The 17076-nt window shown below is 42.4% G+C and overlaps 1 protein-coding gene across 1 annotated transcript in view; it reads right to left on the bottom strand.

Annotated features, from left to right (window-relative positions):
• Window positions 1-17075, bottom strand: part of LOC134445133 (uncharacterized) — a gene marked incomplete at its 5' end in the record, with an annotated part of 20599 nt that extends 3524 nt beyond the window's left edge. The window contains 8 exons of the mRNA XM_063194218.1: window positions 14044-14131; window positions 14422-14549; window positions 14986-15124; window positions 15452-15787; window positions 16148-16244; window positions 16556-16716; window positions 16821-16856; window positions 17055-17075. Coding sequence (XP_063050288.1) covers window positions 14044-14131; window positions 14422-14549; window positions 14986-15124; window positions 15452-15787; window positions 16148-16244; window positions 16556-16716; window positions 16821-16856; window positions 17055-17075 — 1006 coding nt within the window. The remainder of the gene's footprint in view (window positions 1-14043; window positions 14132-14421; window positions 14550-14985; window positions 15125-15451; window positions 15788-16147; window positions 16245-16555; window positions 16717-16820; window positions 16857-17054) is intronic.
• Between the last annotated feature and the right edge of the window lies 1 nt (window position 17076).

A 17076-nucleotide genomic window follows, 5' to 3' on the forward strand; every position in this document is an offset into this window, starting at 1 on the left:
TGGTGTGTTGTATTTTCTGAGTGGTGGAGTCAGGGCCGGTAATAGAGAATTTGATGCCTTAGGTAAGCAGCCCCTTTCCTCTTAGTGCATTTGAAGAGCTCTTTTCCAAAATGAGATATATCCATTTTATAGAATGTTGGGAAATTGACATTTGTGTATTGGGCATTCCATTGAATTGCATTACACAATGCATTTTATAGAGCTTTAAAAAGCATGTTCTCAAGACATTTGATTGGCAAGAATTCACACATAGATGATAGAACTACTTATCATTCAATTCCAATATTAAAATGCAAAAAGTCAAAAATGGTGGATATAGCGTTTTGGAAAAGAGCTCTTCATTTGGAAATCTGTAAACATCATTCATCTGACCGATCACGGCTGATCTAGTGTTTACATTTATACAGTACCGACGGCTCATGAATAATCATCACCAATGTAAAGTTTTACGTTTTATTTCAGTTGACGTTCTACTGCTGTGGGACTTTCGGACATTGCTGGCCGCCAAGACATTTGGTGCCCTAGGCGACCCGCTTGGTCCGCCTATGCCAAGTGCCAGCCCTGAGTGGAGGGTTCGAACAGGAGAGGCTAGGCCAGACACAGAAGGGAGGTAGACTGCAGTATTAGTCACTCATATTGTGCAATGTTTTCTTGACTGCACCAAGTGCACCATGCGTACTCTTTGCAAAGTCCACCTCCAAATACCTTGGAAGTTACATGGTATGCACATGGATGGGGAATAGTGATACACTGACATCAACTGTAGGGCAGGGAGAGGGGGTGAAATGGGGTTAGGGTAGTGCAGAGGTAGCCAAAGTAAAAGTAGACGTAAAAAACAAAACATGTCATAGTTTCCTTCCAACACAAGTAAATTGACTGTGTAACTGGTCTACGGTTACTATAGAGCCATGTTGTACCTGATTCTGAGCTGGTTGGATCAAATTTGGGGGTAGTTTTAGGCTTTTAGGGTTTTTTTTCAATAACAACAATGTTTAGCCACCTCGTTAGCTACAGTACAATGGAATACCTGGTGTAATATCATGTGCAAGTGTTGGGGGTGGGGTGAGGTGGTTAGCTAAGGGAAGGAGGCAGACAACTGGGAGGACTAGACTGGGCACATGTAGACATACAGTACCTGCACACACAAACACAAACACAAATACAGGCACGCATGCAAACACACTGTTACGCCTGACTCGTTACAACATAAAAGAGGCACACAAAGATTCACTGTTTTCAAGTTTATTTTAAATAACAGAAATAGGGTCAAAATAATGTCTAGGGGTATGTGTGGATGCGTGTGGGTCAAATGTAAGTAAGTATGAAATGTTGGTGTAGCGTGGTGTGCTCAAAAGTGGTGTCTGGTCAAGATGTGAGAGAGGAGCAAAAGCTGCCATGAAGAAGGGGAGGCATCCTTATATACCTGCACCAATTAAGGTGCAGACAGTTAGTCCAATTAACCCAGCCTCACTCAATTGAACAAGCCAGGTGGACCTCATCTCGCCATCATGAGCCCAAGCAGCCTGTAGGTGAAACAGAGGGGCGTAACACACACGCAGTGGCAAATTTAGCAATTTGGGGGCCCAAGCTGAATTTAGCTAGCCTGGGCAAAAGAGACTGTTGACTCCGTCAAACAGTCTGGCAAAAGCCAAGAGGAATCCGTCTTCGTGGAGGGTGGGAGATGGTCTGATATTACTCTGTCATTAAAATTCATTGGTGTTTCGAATTCAAATTAAAACCCATATTGTGCTTTATTAGCATGACTGTTACGATATAGTGTTGCAAAAGCATACAAATAACAAAACAAAAGTGTGGATATAGTTACCTTAATCAGTCAGTAACGGACTTTGCAGGTGAGTTCTGCGTCACCACTCTCAACTGTTTGCTGATTGACTAAACACTGAGAGAACCTAGCTCGAGGCTCTTGCCAGAGGATGTGCGGAGCTAAAACCTTTGGGTGGAGCACATAGGATGGCGTCGCCAGGCTAGAATTTCGCTAGGGTGTCCTTCAAATCCTTCCTTTTACGTAACAAGGAATGGGGAAGGGGCAGCTGGCCTGGAGGCCCCTTGCAGTTCGGGGAAGTTGGAGCGACCCAACAAGACAGTTGCCTACCGTTGCCTTATAAAACCCTACAAACACACAGGCTCAATTGCAGCATGAATTAAAATACAAACCAATATCTGTTTGTGAACAAGAAACGTGCATGGTAATGGAAGGTTGAAATGAAAGTTAATTGACTTGACTCTTTTCTTATGACCCAGCAGAAACTGTTGTGCAATGCTCCACTTACCCGCAGCCAATTCTAATTAACTTCTCTGGTCTTTTGGCACGGTACGGCTATTTATATGTTAGAACGGAGGTGGGGAAAACCTTTGTCTGCTGTCGGATGTGGGTAGGGAGAAACAGATATGATTAGTTTACCTCAAAAATGGAGGGGTGTTGATGGCAAAAGTCACAACGTTTGTTTTTAAAGACGTTTTGCATCAGACAGATGAAGGGAGATGGGAGGGGAGGAGAGGGGCCAGAAGGATGGGGAGAAGAGACAGTAGGATGAGGGTGGCAGGATGTTGTGACAGGATGTGGTGGCAGGATGTTGTGATCTTTTTTTGCTGTGTTTCATGCTCATCTGTTTGTTTTTATGAGATTCCGGTGGAGTCATTTGGGGACAACATGATTTCAGCATCCAATTTACAACAGTTGGGAATGCGACAACCGCAATCACATTAATTCAGAGCGTTGAAAGACAATTTTGTCTCTGACAGATGAAGATGAGCAGTCGAAACAACCAAGGTAATTTATTGAGTACTGCCACCTCACACGTAACTGCAGCTAGTTTGTAACTCTGCTGCACACACTGCTGATTAAAAAGGTATTACAAACATGTTCACTGTTCACTCTTCTGACAGTTGTGAGATGAGAGGCTGTTTTTTATGGTTTCATTGTCATGCCACTTCACAGCTCACAAATTGACACACACACACATACAGTTCACACACGCACACACTCACGCACAAACACAAGTATATGCAGAAACACGCACATGAGCATGCGCAAACACACACAAGAAGCACGCATGCACGCGCAAGCATGTACACAAGCATGCACACACACACACACACACACACACACACACACACACACACACACACACACACACACACACACACACACACACACACACACACACACACACACACACACACACACACACACACACACACACGCACAAGCTCCTTTTAATACTTATGCATAATGCATATGGGTGGTTGGGGGGGAAGGTCAACAGGCAGGCAGTCAACTTCAGCTTCATTACTTACTTCCCGTCTTCAACCCCCTCCGAATGCACACACACGAATACGCACACATACACATAGGCATGTATGCACACAAACACAGACTGAGACAGGTGTACGAGCAACCTCTCAGCAGCGCGCACACACGCGCACGCACACGCACACACACACACACACACACACACACACACACACACACACACACACACACACACACACACACACACACACACACACACACACACACACACACACACACACCAGTTTGGGTAGCTGAAGCCTGTACCAGAGATCTGGTAGCTGCAGTTCATAAAGAACCAGAAATCATTCCGCCAATTGCAAGTTTTGCAATCAGAAACTAAGGCTGATTGTATTTTCAACACTGTAGTCTCTCATTTTACTAAAGTGACTCCGGCAAACGAATTAGTTATATTTCATCAGAATATTTCCATATTTTTTTATTTTTTATTTTATCATGTATTGGATTCTTCCCTCAGTAGCTAGCATACATGTTTATACCCTCTCTATTGGCCTTATTCTCTTCATTAAGTTTTATTAGGGACTCAGAATTGGACAGTCCACTCTCTGGTGAAATTACTTCCCATTAGGATACGTTTAAATCAAATTTCAATATTTGCTATTTATGCATTTCTTCATTGCTTTCAATCTTCACAAAGAGTGATCAGCAGAGATTCTGGCAGGAAAGAAAGCCATTAAGAAAGCCATTTAATGCATACATTTATAAAAGCTTAAATATAAAAGATTTAGCAAAAATACTCTTCGTTTTTCTCCCCTGAAATGGACCCTTCATGAAACAGTGGGGGTCCTCAGTCAGTTCCAGCCCCAGTCATCTTTTTTGCCCCTTTAAAATTAACCTAATGATGTTTTTGCCCCTAATTATGCGCGGGTTCCATTATTTCATCTGACTCCATTAGATGCTAATGACTAGCAAGAGTGAGTGAGAGTATGGTACAGAGGAATGGCGGGAATGGAACCATTTTGATGGATAGACACAGGGAAATCAACAGGGAGGGGCAAAGGGGTCAGTTGTCCTGGGCCCATGCAGGAAAAGAGGAGCCCCAGAATTGGGTCCCAAGAGCATTGTTTTTTTATTGAGTGCGGGGGCCATTCAGATGACTTTGCCCTGGGCCATGCAATAGCTGTCAGGGGTTTAGGGCACACATACCTCTCCCTCTCCCTCTCCCTCTCCCTCTCCCTCTCCCTCTCCCTCTCCCTCATTCTCTCTCTCTCTCTCCCTCATTCTCTCTCTCTCTCTCTCTCCCTCCTTTGTCTTTCTGGCTTTAATTTATTCTTTTTGTCCATCTTTGCCAGCATGACGACAGTTGCTCACTCACTTACATCGGCCTGGTGTTCAACTATGCCTCATTATTGCAGATGTTTACTGTGCGCGCGCGCCACACACACACACGCACACAAATACGCTCACTCTGTATTTTAACACTCCAATTAACATGCTGCACACAGTTGATGTCGTCACTGAGAGGCACTTCCTGTGTTTGCTGATTGGTTATGGAAGACATTTCAATTTGACGTGTTACTTACAACACGTGTTACTTACAACACTTTTCTATTCGCGAAGAGGCATATATAACCGGAGTTGCAAAAAGTAGAAGTAGAAGTATCTTAGAGATGTAATTACAACACTATAGTATGAAATGGCATGGCTTCAACTTTGTAAGATCATACTACTGCTGTTCAATTACATATGTGTGAGAACTACTCACCACTTTATACATCTCTGACTATAACATACAACATTCTTTACTTGGCTGCATTTAAAAAGTATGACAGTTCAGAGTTCACAGTTTCTCCGCATAGTCCCTGTAATTACTGTGATTACTTCTTTTTGTTACAGTGTGTGGGTCCATGTAATGCAGCAGTGTGTATGGGTGGCATTGCATGTATTGTAAACTGTATTGCAGTACTGTACGTGTTTTAGTATCACAGATGTGTCTATGTCTCTTCCTACTGTCATCATACCAGGCTCTTATTGGCCAAACTCTCATCATAACAGGCTCTTATTGGTCAGACTCTCATCATTCCAGGCTCTTCTTGGCCAAACTCTCATTATGCCAGGATCTTATTGGTCAGACTCAGCTGATTACTTGGTGTTACATCATAACAGGCGAGTCTTAACATGAGCACAACACACCTTAGAAGCACTGACTCTGGGGACACATGCAGGCAAAGCGAGTGAGGGGTGAAGAAAGGTGAAATTTAGTGTTCTATTCTGACAGCCCAACAGGTCAACGGGTCATAGCGGTGATTCCAACCGATTGAAACATTTATGTTGTTGACTTCATTGGCTGCTGCAGGCAATTCTCCATTTGCACAATAATAAACTTGGCCCAATATTTTCACTTCACCCCTGTTCGCTTGCCTTCGCACCACTTTGTTTCCCTCATAGGCATGACTGGCGAGGTTTGGGCCTGATCTCGAGAAATTTCGTCCAATTTCTCACGCAAACCAACATCTGAGATTGCGTCTAAATTCCGACGCTTTCCCTGCTGTCTAGAGCACATACTGTATGTAGCTTTTGATTGGTCTGGCTGTGCCCTTCCCAATGCCATCCCTAAACCTAACCTGTCAGTAATGCACTGTTTCTGAGTTTTGCACTTGTGCCCTTCCCAAAACCATCCCTAAACCTAACCTGTCAGTAATGCACTGTTTCTGAGTGTTAAATTTGTGCCCTGACCAAAACTTTCCCTAAACCTGTCGCAGACAGCTGCATGACCACTCTGCGCATGTGTCATAAATGGTATGCAATTTCAGTTTTTGGTTTGCGTTCGATTATAGATGCAATTAGTTTGAGATCCTGTAGGACAGTGGTGCTCAAACTGTGGTACGCGTACCACTGGTGATACTTGAGACATCTCTGGTGGTACTCGGAAGAATTAATTTTTTGTGCATTGATTTGAAGGCTGATCAAGTTGTTGCAGTCGAAAATGTCTCTTTGGTCTCACATTTTGTAATATCGAACTGTATGAATCTGAAAACATAATGCAGAATAATGTAGTACTAGGCAAGCAAGACATTTAAAAACAAACTTGCACTGAATGTGACCGTAGCTGTTGATACCGTTATGAACCTCTCCTGTATTGACTGGCAAAAGTGAATATGGGAGGCCTCTGCTGCGATATTCTAATGTTGGTTGTCAAGGTGGTACTCAGAGAGCTCAATATTTTCTCGGGTGGTACTTCACACAAAAAGTTTGAGAACCCCTGCTGTAGGAGGTTTGCCTTGCCTGGCAAAATTTGTGTGCATGTGTCTCTGGCCTTCAAGTTCACCAAGCACACAAGGGCCAAACAGCTTCTGTGCCATTAGTTACTTGATGACTGCACTGATGGAGTGGGGGTCTCCATTGAAGGAAACACACGCACTCACGCACAAATGTGTGACGGAGGTCATCTTGCACCTGTTCGTCCCCCTTGGGGTTCGAACCTGTGACCTCGTCAACTACAATGGTCCAGAAATGGGAGGCACAGTACTATACCGCTGGACTAAAGGACCAGTCCCGCAGCCCAACGGCATCGACACAGTATGAGGCTTTGGGAGGGAGGTTTACCAACGTTCCATGCTAACTCTGCTAGTTAGCCTCCGTTACACTCTCCCCCTTAAGCCTCACTTCCAATCCGGGTCTAACGGCACCACTTTGATGGAGGTCAACTTGCACCTGTTTCTCACCCTCGGTGATCGAACCTGTGACCTCCTCAACTACAACGGTCCGGCAATGGGAGGCACAGTACGATACCGCTGGACTAGTGGACCAGTACCCCAGCCCAACGGCATCGACACTGTATGAGCAATCGTAACTCAGGCCATTCGTGAAGTCTTTACGAGAAAAACAGAAAAAAAAAACAACTTTAAGCCTCGTGGTGCCGTTACGAATAGTCTCATTTCTCGTGGTTAGGTGACGAAAGGGGGAACTGACAATTGGGGTAGTTTGGTTCTGGGGGGAAGAATAATGCGGACGGACGTCAACAATCAAGCGTGAGTGAAGGCTAACTGGAAACGACGGTAATCAAACATTTCAAACAAGTGATTTACGGTTAAGTTTAGGGTTAAGTTTAGGGTTAGGGTTAGGGACAATGTTGGAGGAAGGGAGACATGGCATGAAGCTGACACAACGACAGCGCTCCCCTGACTCATCGGCGTCGTTAGAGCATTTTTACCCGGGCACGTGCCCTGGTGTGGACCTGCGGTGCCAGCCTATAATGGGCACTGATTTTTTAATTAATTAATTTATTTATATCTTTATTTTTTATTATTTAAATCTGGATCATCTGTTAATATACAGAATACATGCTTGCATTATTTTTTCTCTTTTAAAATAGGCCTATAGCATACTACACTTAAGTTAGAATTTAAGTCTGCCACGGATGCAGCAGCCTGATCAGAATGCACTTGCCACCACGGCCTTTCGTACTCGGAGCATAGCCGGAGAGTTGCCTGTTGGCTAATACAGAGCCATGCAGGAGTTTTCACTATCTTTAAGAAACACGACAGGCATACTAGTTATCCTAGTGAAGACACACTAAAACATTGATTATAATATAACCTAGTTATTTGGCACCCTGAAGAAATTGACTATTTGAATAATGAATTACGTGGTGAATTACATGGTGCCCCCCCCTCATTGGATGACCGCTGCAATGAAATGTGACGAATAGACATAGCCTAGGAAGAGTCTTTCTTCATGATAACAAGAGATTTGGGCAGCACATGAAAATGTTGGCTTTTTGAACCGAACCTGACCAACACAGCGACCATTCACTCCGGCCGGTGTGAAGTGAAGTAAACAGTAAGCGTAATTTTTGTTATCATCTGTAAACTAAGCATAGCATGTCAATCAAATGTGTGTAGAACATGTTTCATCTAATAACGCGAAGGGGCGTCTCTGGAGTGGTGTTATGTGGTCACGTCTGTTATGCTACAGTAGCCAGGCAGTTCGCTCATATATAGGACCTGTTGATCGGAGAAAGATCACAAATGTCGGCTTCACCAACTATTTGCCATGTTGTGCTGTTTCTCAATTCGTTACGTTCGTGTTTTCAGGGGGTTATGATGCCGTGATGGACTACCCCAACTTGTCTTGTCAGCTTTGCTAGCTATCGGCATATTTTTTGACATCTTGACAAAGTTGCCTGCAACCAATGACCCCGCTGTTATAGCCTAGGCTACTAGCGCACTATAACGGAATACAACACTCGTAGAAAGCAGTTTTGTAGGCTATGCTGTTGCTTTTAAAAATAGCCCAGCGCATGCTTGAATGAGCCGTCGTCCAGGCAAGTTGGAGGCTGACTGGCTTAATGCAGCCCAAGCACACGTTGGTCTCAGAGTTGAAAGTGAACGATTCTGAAATGATTCTCATTCTGGTGTTTGCTGCTCGAGTGGTCTTACAGACAAAAGCACATAATTCTACATTAAGGTGGCATTATAACATCCTACAGGTGGTTACTTTTAAGACCAAAACATAAAGCCGTGAACTAGCCAACTATTCGATTGAATGCATCTATTACACATAGCCTACGCAATGCCCGTGTGTGATATTGATACTCTGGCTCCCCCTCTTGACGTGAACATGCATCGGCACACACAGACACGCGCACACGACATAGGCCTACACACACACACACACGTGCACACGCGCGCACACACACAAACACACACACACACACACACACACACACACACACACACACACACACACACACACCAATTGATCATAGCTTGCAAGAGAAGGTGAAGGAGAGATGGATGATGAGCACGAGCAGAGGTGATGTGACTATTCAATTCATATTAATTAGGAATAACTGCAAACAGGTTATAGATCATTAAAATGCAGACAGGAGACTGTAATATGTTCTTGTTACTTCAAGACTCAGTGCAACAGAGTGCAGAGGAGGAGAGGAGCAGATAGAAGGGATGCAGGATGAGTTGACATTGAGAGATGACACTGACAGGTGAGACTCAGCTGACAATGTAGTTAGCTACTGTGAGTTGTATTGCCCTACATATAGATTTGATTAATTTTTCTTTAAAAAAAATAATTGGCCAATTTTTTTTTAGCTCGCGCGCTTGGCGCGCTCACATGCTTTCCTTTTGGTGCCCTTTAGTGCCCCTGTATAGTCTTGGGTCTGCTGACGCCCCTGTCCCTGACCCCTCCCGGAATGCACGCTGCTCGGGTGGTCTCTCTCTCTCACTCGCTCTCTCATCCTCTCTCTCACCCACTCTCGACGACAGCGCGCGTTGACCAACTACGAAAAATGAGGCTATATCGTAGCGGCACCACGAAGCATACAGTTGATTTTCCCCGAGACTGGGTTCGTTTGAGGCTTTGGGAGGGAGGTTTACCAACGTTCCATGCTAACTCTGCTAGTTAGCCTCCGTTACACATGCATGCACGCACACACACACACACACACACATGCACATACACTGGCACAACCGCAAAGACAGACTTTCCCATTTTTTCTTTCCATGGAGCAGTGAAGCGTCTTGAAGACCCCTTTCTCTGTTTGGGTTCTTCACTTCTGAGGCATTTTCCTTTTGATTGCTGTCATCTTCATGAAATATAAATACATCTGAATTCTGATACGGACACTTCAGGCTCCTCACACACACATGTACACAGACACACAGACACACACACACGCACATACACACACACGCACACACACAAACAGACACACTCTCTCTGCTCTCCCAACGCCCCCATCCGCTCCAATCACGGCACTAATTGGGTCTTGAACACCCAACTCAGTAGAGGGGTAGGAGCAGCAGGTTGTTTTCCTGTGAGAACACACACACACACACACACACACACACACACACACATTGTAATTAGAGTAAAGACAGTACCTCGGTGGTTGTGTGTAGGGTTTAATATTTTTCCCGAAAATGGCATGAATCAAATCCCGGGATCTGACGGCCCATTTCCCGGGAATCCCGGGAAATCCCGGGTTTTTTTTTTTTTTTCTTCAAATTTTTTGATCTAGTCATGTACAGGCTATAATTCAACTGTTCCTCCCAGACTGGCATTTTGTAAGTTGTTACTGGTTGTATCATTATTGGGAGAAAGGAATTAAGATTAAGCTCTCCTATCCACCAACACAATAATGAAGTGTAAGATGATAGCCTGTGCGCAGCATGCAGCGCTTATCAATGACGGTGGGTTGTTGGTGGAGCTCACGACTTTCACCTATAAGTTTGATGCAACAGTGGGTTGGCTATTTTCCATTAAGGAATTGTGTTTGAGGTTGTGCGCAAAATCATGGCACTTTGTCCTTCACCTGTGGATAGTATACACGTCTACCGCCAGCTTCATGAGAACAATGTTTCACTGTCGGCTACTGTGATAAGCGGTGGGAAATATAGCCTATGCGATGTCATCTCAATAGTGCACTCTTAAAACACATGTGTTGAAAATAACACAACTTGTGTTGTTTCTTAACACATCTCTATGTCCAGATTGGGACAACAGAACTTTTGTTGATTTTAACACATTGGGTGTGTTACTACATTCAACACAACTTTTGTGTTACTATTATCAACAGGTTTTTGTGTTAATGTATAGGCTATTCAACACAACTTTTGTGTAACTGTCCACATGTTTTTGTGTTACTTTATTTTAAATCAATACATGTTATTTAAGTCATGCATTTCACCTGTTCCTACTTACATAAATTCAGGGGAAAAAATACAAACAAATTAGAGATTACATATTGACAATCATTTTATTATTCAAATGACATATTTAAGAATGGTCAATACATTGAATGGCAAAAAAAAAAAAACATTTCACAACATTTGCTGCAAGATAATTAAATTGTTTAACATTTCATAACATTTGCAGCAAGATAATTGCATTGTTAAACTTTACATTTTTGTCTCATATATATAAAACCAAAACTTTCCTCATAGCACAGCATCAATGAAAGTCTATACAAGTTTGTATCTTAGTATTATGTGCTTTTCAGAATCACGATGCGTAAACAAATCAAGAGGTAAAACATATGCGATATTTTTTAGATTAACCATTTCAAACTCATTTGTCTTCTCCACAACGTAAGAGTGAAGATGATCGTCAAAATATTTAACAGTAATTATTTGGAGAAAAAAGAGTGCATCAACACTTTCAGAAACGGGAACTATGTATGTAATTTGTCCAAAGAGCCGCTCACCATTCAAGTCATTGTTTAACGCGATTACACCACCAGTTTTGAAAGAATGCCCAAACATCTCAACACTGCTGCACAAATTAACTCTACTGCAGATACTTATGTCTTGTCCAAAGCTTTTCATGCACTCAGTAAACTGCTCATGTTTCACAAGACTCCCTACCATAACTTGAAAGGTATTGGGCACTTTCAGTTTTTTGTCAAGAGGTTCGCCAAATTTCCAATCAAACATGCTCTTAATTTGATTCTTAAATGCTAGGGTCTTAGAAATGTTAATGAAATTGCAAACGACATGTGCATGTTTTTTCAATGGATTATGTTTCCCCTCGAACCTCATGCACCATAATTTTACAAGGGGTCCAAATTTAAACATCAATCGCCAGTAATGAATCATAAAGTGGTGCTTAGGAATAATATTTCTCTCGGGATAAATACTTTTAAACAAGCGATGGTGATCAATAGTCAATTGTTTCAAAAGAATAGCCATTCCTTTTGTTACAACCGGGGCAAAAGCTATATCACAAATATCCCTAAGCATTACATATAGCTTCCAATGTTGACTGTCATGACTCACAAAATCTCCAATAAGCATAGGTAGAAATATCAGAAGACACCACATTTGACTGGCAGTTTGTTTCACAGGATTGTCTGCTGTCCTCAAATTAATTATGACATTAGGTTTATTCTTTTCATTACTATAACCATAGTCTGTGCTTACAATCCTGTCATTAAACTGCTCTAGAGTAAAGAGCTCCTCCACATAAATAAACTGCTGCAACATTAACTTAATTTCTAGAGGAGCAACCCCTTCTAGTAGATCGTGCATCACATCTACACCCACATGTTCAGTGATGTGAAAGTATTTGAGTGTATTCAGGCAAGAATCCTCCTTAACACCAGTAGCAGCTGGGTTTTTTTTTTTTTCACTAACATGCAGCTGATAATTGTCTTTGTTGCGCATCTCAAGCCTGTCATCGTCAAATTCTTGTTGTGCCATCTGCTTATCAACCATGCAATATCGACAGAATCGATTTGCCGAAAAACTCTCCACAAACCCCCCGAGTGTATGACACGCAAGGTTGTCTGCAGTCAGAATGCATACAGTTCCAAATAGAGTAGTAATCTGACCCCCGATTTCTACCTCAATGCCTTTAGTTTCAAGAAATCTCAAATCATCTAGCAAAGGCTCAAAGATCTTTTTTAAGCCATATGTGTCCTTATCAATCGAATTGAAAAGAAGACACAGATGAATGTTGTTCAGGGCTGAATTATACTCGGATGGCAAGTTTCGTATACAAAAATAGACAGCTCCCATCTTGTGAATTTTTGTTTTGGACCCTAATGGATTAGTAGTTTCAAAATCGTCAAAGTACAACTGAATTTGAAGAGCATTGGGTTGATTCTTGTACAATTCATGTCTTTTGAAAACTAAACCATCAGAATAATCATGCATTTTGTCATCATATCTGTTATTACTTTGTCTGTAGACTCTTTCAAAATGTTCACAGCTGAAAAGAAATTTCACAGTATCAATGACTGAGATATACTGACAAGTATCAGCTGCAAGGGTTTGGCTAAACTTTCCCTGTCTTCGCGTTGTTTCAGCCCTATGACCCAAAAAAATTTCCTTTGCCTCGACTATAGACAGATTATCAGTGAAATACTTTGACATTTTGTAAGTACTATCCACTTCCTCAAACATATTCCTAGCACTTTCAAAATTTTGCATTAAACTCTGAACAGGTTGATCATTTAGTGGTATAGAATACATGTTCAGCATATCAACTGTTTGTTGTTGTAAAGAAGAGAGAGTTTCATCAATTAGATCACTGGCAATGGAAATGTGTTTCTGAACATCAGACTGAGTAGCATTAGATGCAGAGTATGTTTTTGCAACAAAAACTCCAACACATTTTTTTAGATAGTCTTTGTCATCCAATAAAGTCTCAACACTTTCTTCGTTATTGTCTGTCTCGTTTTCTGAATTAGTTGGTGCAGTTGGTGCACTTGAATTAGTTGGTGCAGTTGGTGTACTTGAAGTGCTAGGTAAATTAGAGGCATAGTCATGTAGTTCTAAATCAACTAAATTACTGTGTGAGTGACACCTCTTTAAGTGTTTAGAGTAAGAGCCGAAATTGTTGTATGTTCTTGGGCAATTTTCCTGACTGCATGTTAATGTGTAATCCTGGCTGTCACAGAACGCATGGACATGCTTAAGATGATATATGAGCCTCCGTACATCTTTAGAAACCAGCTTCTTGCACACTGGACATATATACATGATTTCAATTTAAAGCACCTGAAGCTTGGCAACAAGCTCCACAATTTTGGCTCTCTTCCCACCAGATATTTGCAAGCCATACACGTGCTCCATGAATCCAAACACTGACGCCAGCTGAATTGGATAGGCAAGATTGCAGATCCAATACAGTTTAAAAAGTTTATCTAGGCAGCAAGCTAGACTTTCGTCTTGAAGAGGAATTGCCACAGCATCGTTTGAGGCCACTATGACATATTGGGCTCCTGTGTTGGGGTATCCCAGGCTCACCAAGCGTGGTTGATTGATGGTTTTGTTGATTTGACGAATCACAGACCGTGCCACTGGTTTGAAGAAGTGACGTGATGCTGGTTCCCATCTGCAAAATGAACAGTGCAGATAGAACAGATATTAGTGATGCAGCTATGCCAGCAGTAGCATGACTCTCGCCAGATCCTCCTGAATTTACGCTCAGCTTCAGCATACTCCCAAACCAAAATGAAGTTAGGATTGCTGGGTGTACGGAGATGTGACTTAGTGGAAATTGTGAAGTGAAGTGGTTAGATCTTTATTGTGTATATTTCTTTTATTCTTCTGATGTTCCTGTTGTTCATTGCAAACAAACTACAGGAAAACTACTGGTAACTATATTTCCAATTCAAGACTTACTGGCTTTATCTCCAACATGTAGGCCATTGCCGCCTTTACACTGCATTTGGTCCACCCTTTACTCCGTCCTGATGCAGTAGGGGGGAGATACTGGACGAGCATCCTGAGGGCTCTGAAGCTACTTGATTCTGCACAAAAAAGGAAGACAGCAACATGCCAAGCATATAAGGAGTTTTTTTCAAACCAGTGTTTTTCCACCTTTTTTGAACCAAGGCACTTGAGGTTCAGAGTCCATGTTACATAGTTGTTACTATAAGCTTTTTAACATTGAATAATGGCATAATAGGCCTATTATAACATCTTGAGTAGGAATCAAATGAAGAGAAAGATTTCACACCAATTCTTGGGTTGCAGTTACGTCAGAATGCCCCTTCACTGGAGCGCGCGAATTTGAAATGGTGGACAACCCCGGCTTGGAGCCATTGAAACCCATTCAAAAGTACATTTTTTTAATGTTCGTCCACCAGCAGCTGTAGATCGCCACCAGGGGCAGCACAATGACGTCAACTGCAACCCAAGAATACCTGCAAATTGTTAGTCATAATTTCAAATTAGCCATTTTACCAGCACTCTCATCCTCTGTGTAGTCTTCTTTCTTCTCAAGGCACGCGAGTTTCAGAAGCTTTGGGACGATGGTGGGTTCCCATTTGCGGAGGAAGGCATCTGCTTTGTCTGGAAACATCCTCGCGAACTCGCTGTCAATCTAGAACATTTACACACACACACACACACACACACACACACACACACACACACACACACACACACACACACACACACACACCATTATTAGTTGTCCAATACACAGTGTACAGGTCATCCTTGGCAGTGATTTTTAAAAATATGTTTTTTAGGGCTTTTAGTCGGATATGACAGTCTGAGATGGTGACAGGAAGCGAGTGGGGCGGAGAGACAAGGGTGAATCGGCAAATGGACGCAGACAGCGAATGGAACCCGGGTCGCCGGCACGTTAAACGAGTGCCCTAACATGAGTCATGGTAGGGCCGTGATTGCATGTCTTAAAACTCACCAGATAGGGCATGTCGATGAAGCGTGGGTAGTGTTCCACAATCTCTGCCAGAGTGGGTGATTGACTAGAAATCCAGTATCTTCGGTGTGTGTAGGTTTTGTCCATTCCCATCTTTATCGATGACCGATTTTCGGGAGTAGGCTTCATCCTCTTAATTACAGTGATCCATTCTTTCACAGACTCATCGCTTTCCACAACTTCCTCCAGTCTAACCAAGACTTCAGATGATCCTCCCCGTCTGCGGTAACGCCGCTGGTCATCCCTCAGACTCCGCCGGATATTTCTTAGTTTGTCTTCCAGAAAGCCAGAGTGGCTTACAGGATCGTAGAAATGTTCCTAGAGTGCAAAAACACAATATAAAAAGCATGTATGGTTGTTATAAAGGAACAGAATACAATACAAAGAGGGCAGTATGGTCATACATGACGCAGAGAGACCAAAAGAATAAATCAGTCAGACGAAGAAAGGCTAGCATGGAGGTGAACTAAAAGGTATTGTATGCAAATGCATTGCAATCAGGACATGTTGGACAGAACAGTGGACCAGATGAATCAAAGTGGCAGGTAGTAAAGTAACATGGGAGAGGTAATTAAAACCCAACAAGTACACACACACAACTACAGTACACAACTTCAGTACACACACACACACACAACTACATTATGTCCCTTTTCACAATTAGGAAAATGTACTCACATATCCTTCGTTTTCCTCTTCCATTTTTATTTGTAGCGCTGGAAACAGTGTAACGATGGCTCTTGCAAGTAATTGTTTGTCAGCACTGTTGGGGTAACTGAAAGCACCAGAAAACAAGGACATGACCAACATGTATAACTTTTACTCTCCATAGTGCTGTAATATTACATAACATTAGGCAGACGCTTTTATCCAAAGAGAAGTACAATAGAGGTCATATGCACAGCAAGTAACACTTGCAAATAAAAGATGCACAGGAAATATTCACTATAATAGAAATTATAGATGCACAGGAAATACACACTATAATATACACTATTGGGATTTTCCCCCCCTTGATCAACTTACACCCCCCCCCCCCCCCCCCCCCCCCCACACACACACACACACACACAAAAAGTTACTTACAATCCCTTTTTCTCAACCAGGTAGCTGATCGTGGTTGTCACCAATACTCGTCGCCATTTCTCAGTCAAAGTCCCGTGCTCCTCGTAGAAGGCCAATATCCGGGGGTCTTTTGTTTGAAGAAAATTCTTTACTGCCTCACAATCAAGCTCGCAGGCTGAAATCTATGAGAGCATAAATGGTAGTCATGTAGACCTTTCATGCACACCATTCCACCAATGGAATATGCTTTGTCTTGGTGAATATTGGTTGTTAATCTAGCACATACCTGCTGGCCACTTGGAACAGCTACATTCTGCGTCACCTTCAAAAGGAAACAAGAATTTAATTCCTGAGAATTTAAGAGTTTGTGAAAAATGCAAACAGCAGTTGATTGACTTAACATGTATAGACATTTGATAGCCACTGACAAATTGAATGGTTAAGGGTCACAGCAAATAGACCAGTAAATTAGCAGTGAATTGTAGTAGTGAAGTCTGAGAAACAGAATTGGTATACATACCGCAAATACATTTTCTGCTGCA

This window comes from Engraulis encrasicolus, chromosome 3 (assembly GCF_034702125.1).
Source record: "Engraulis encrasicolus isolate BLACKSEA-1 chromosome 3, IST_EnEncr_1.0, whole genome shotgun sequence".
NCBI lineage: Eukaryota > Metazoa > Chordata > Actinopteri > Clupeiformes > Engraulidae > Engraulis > Engraulis encrasicolus.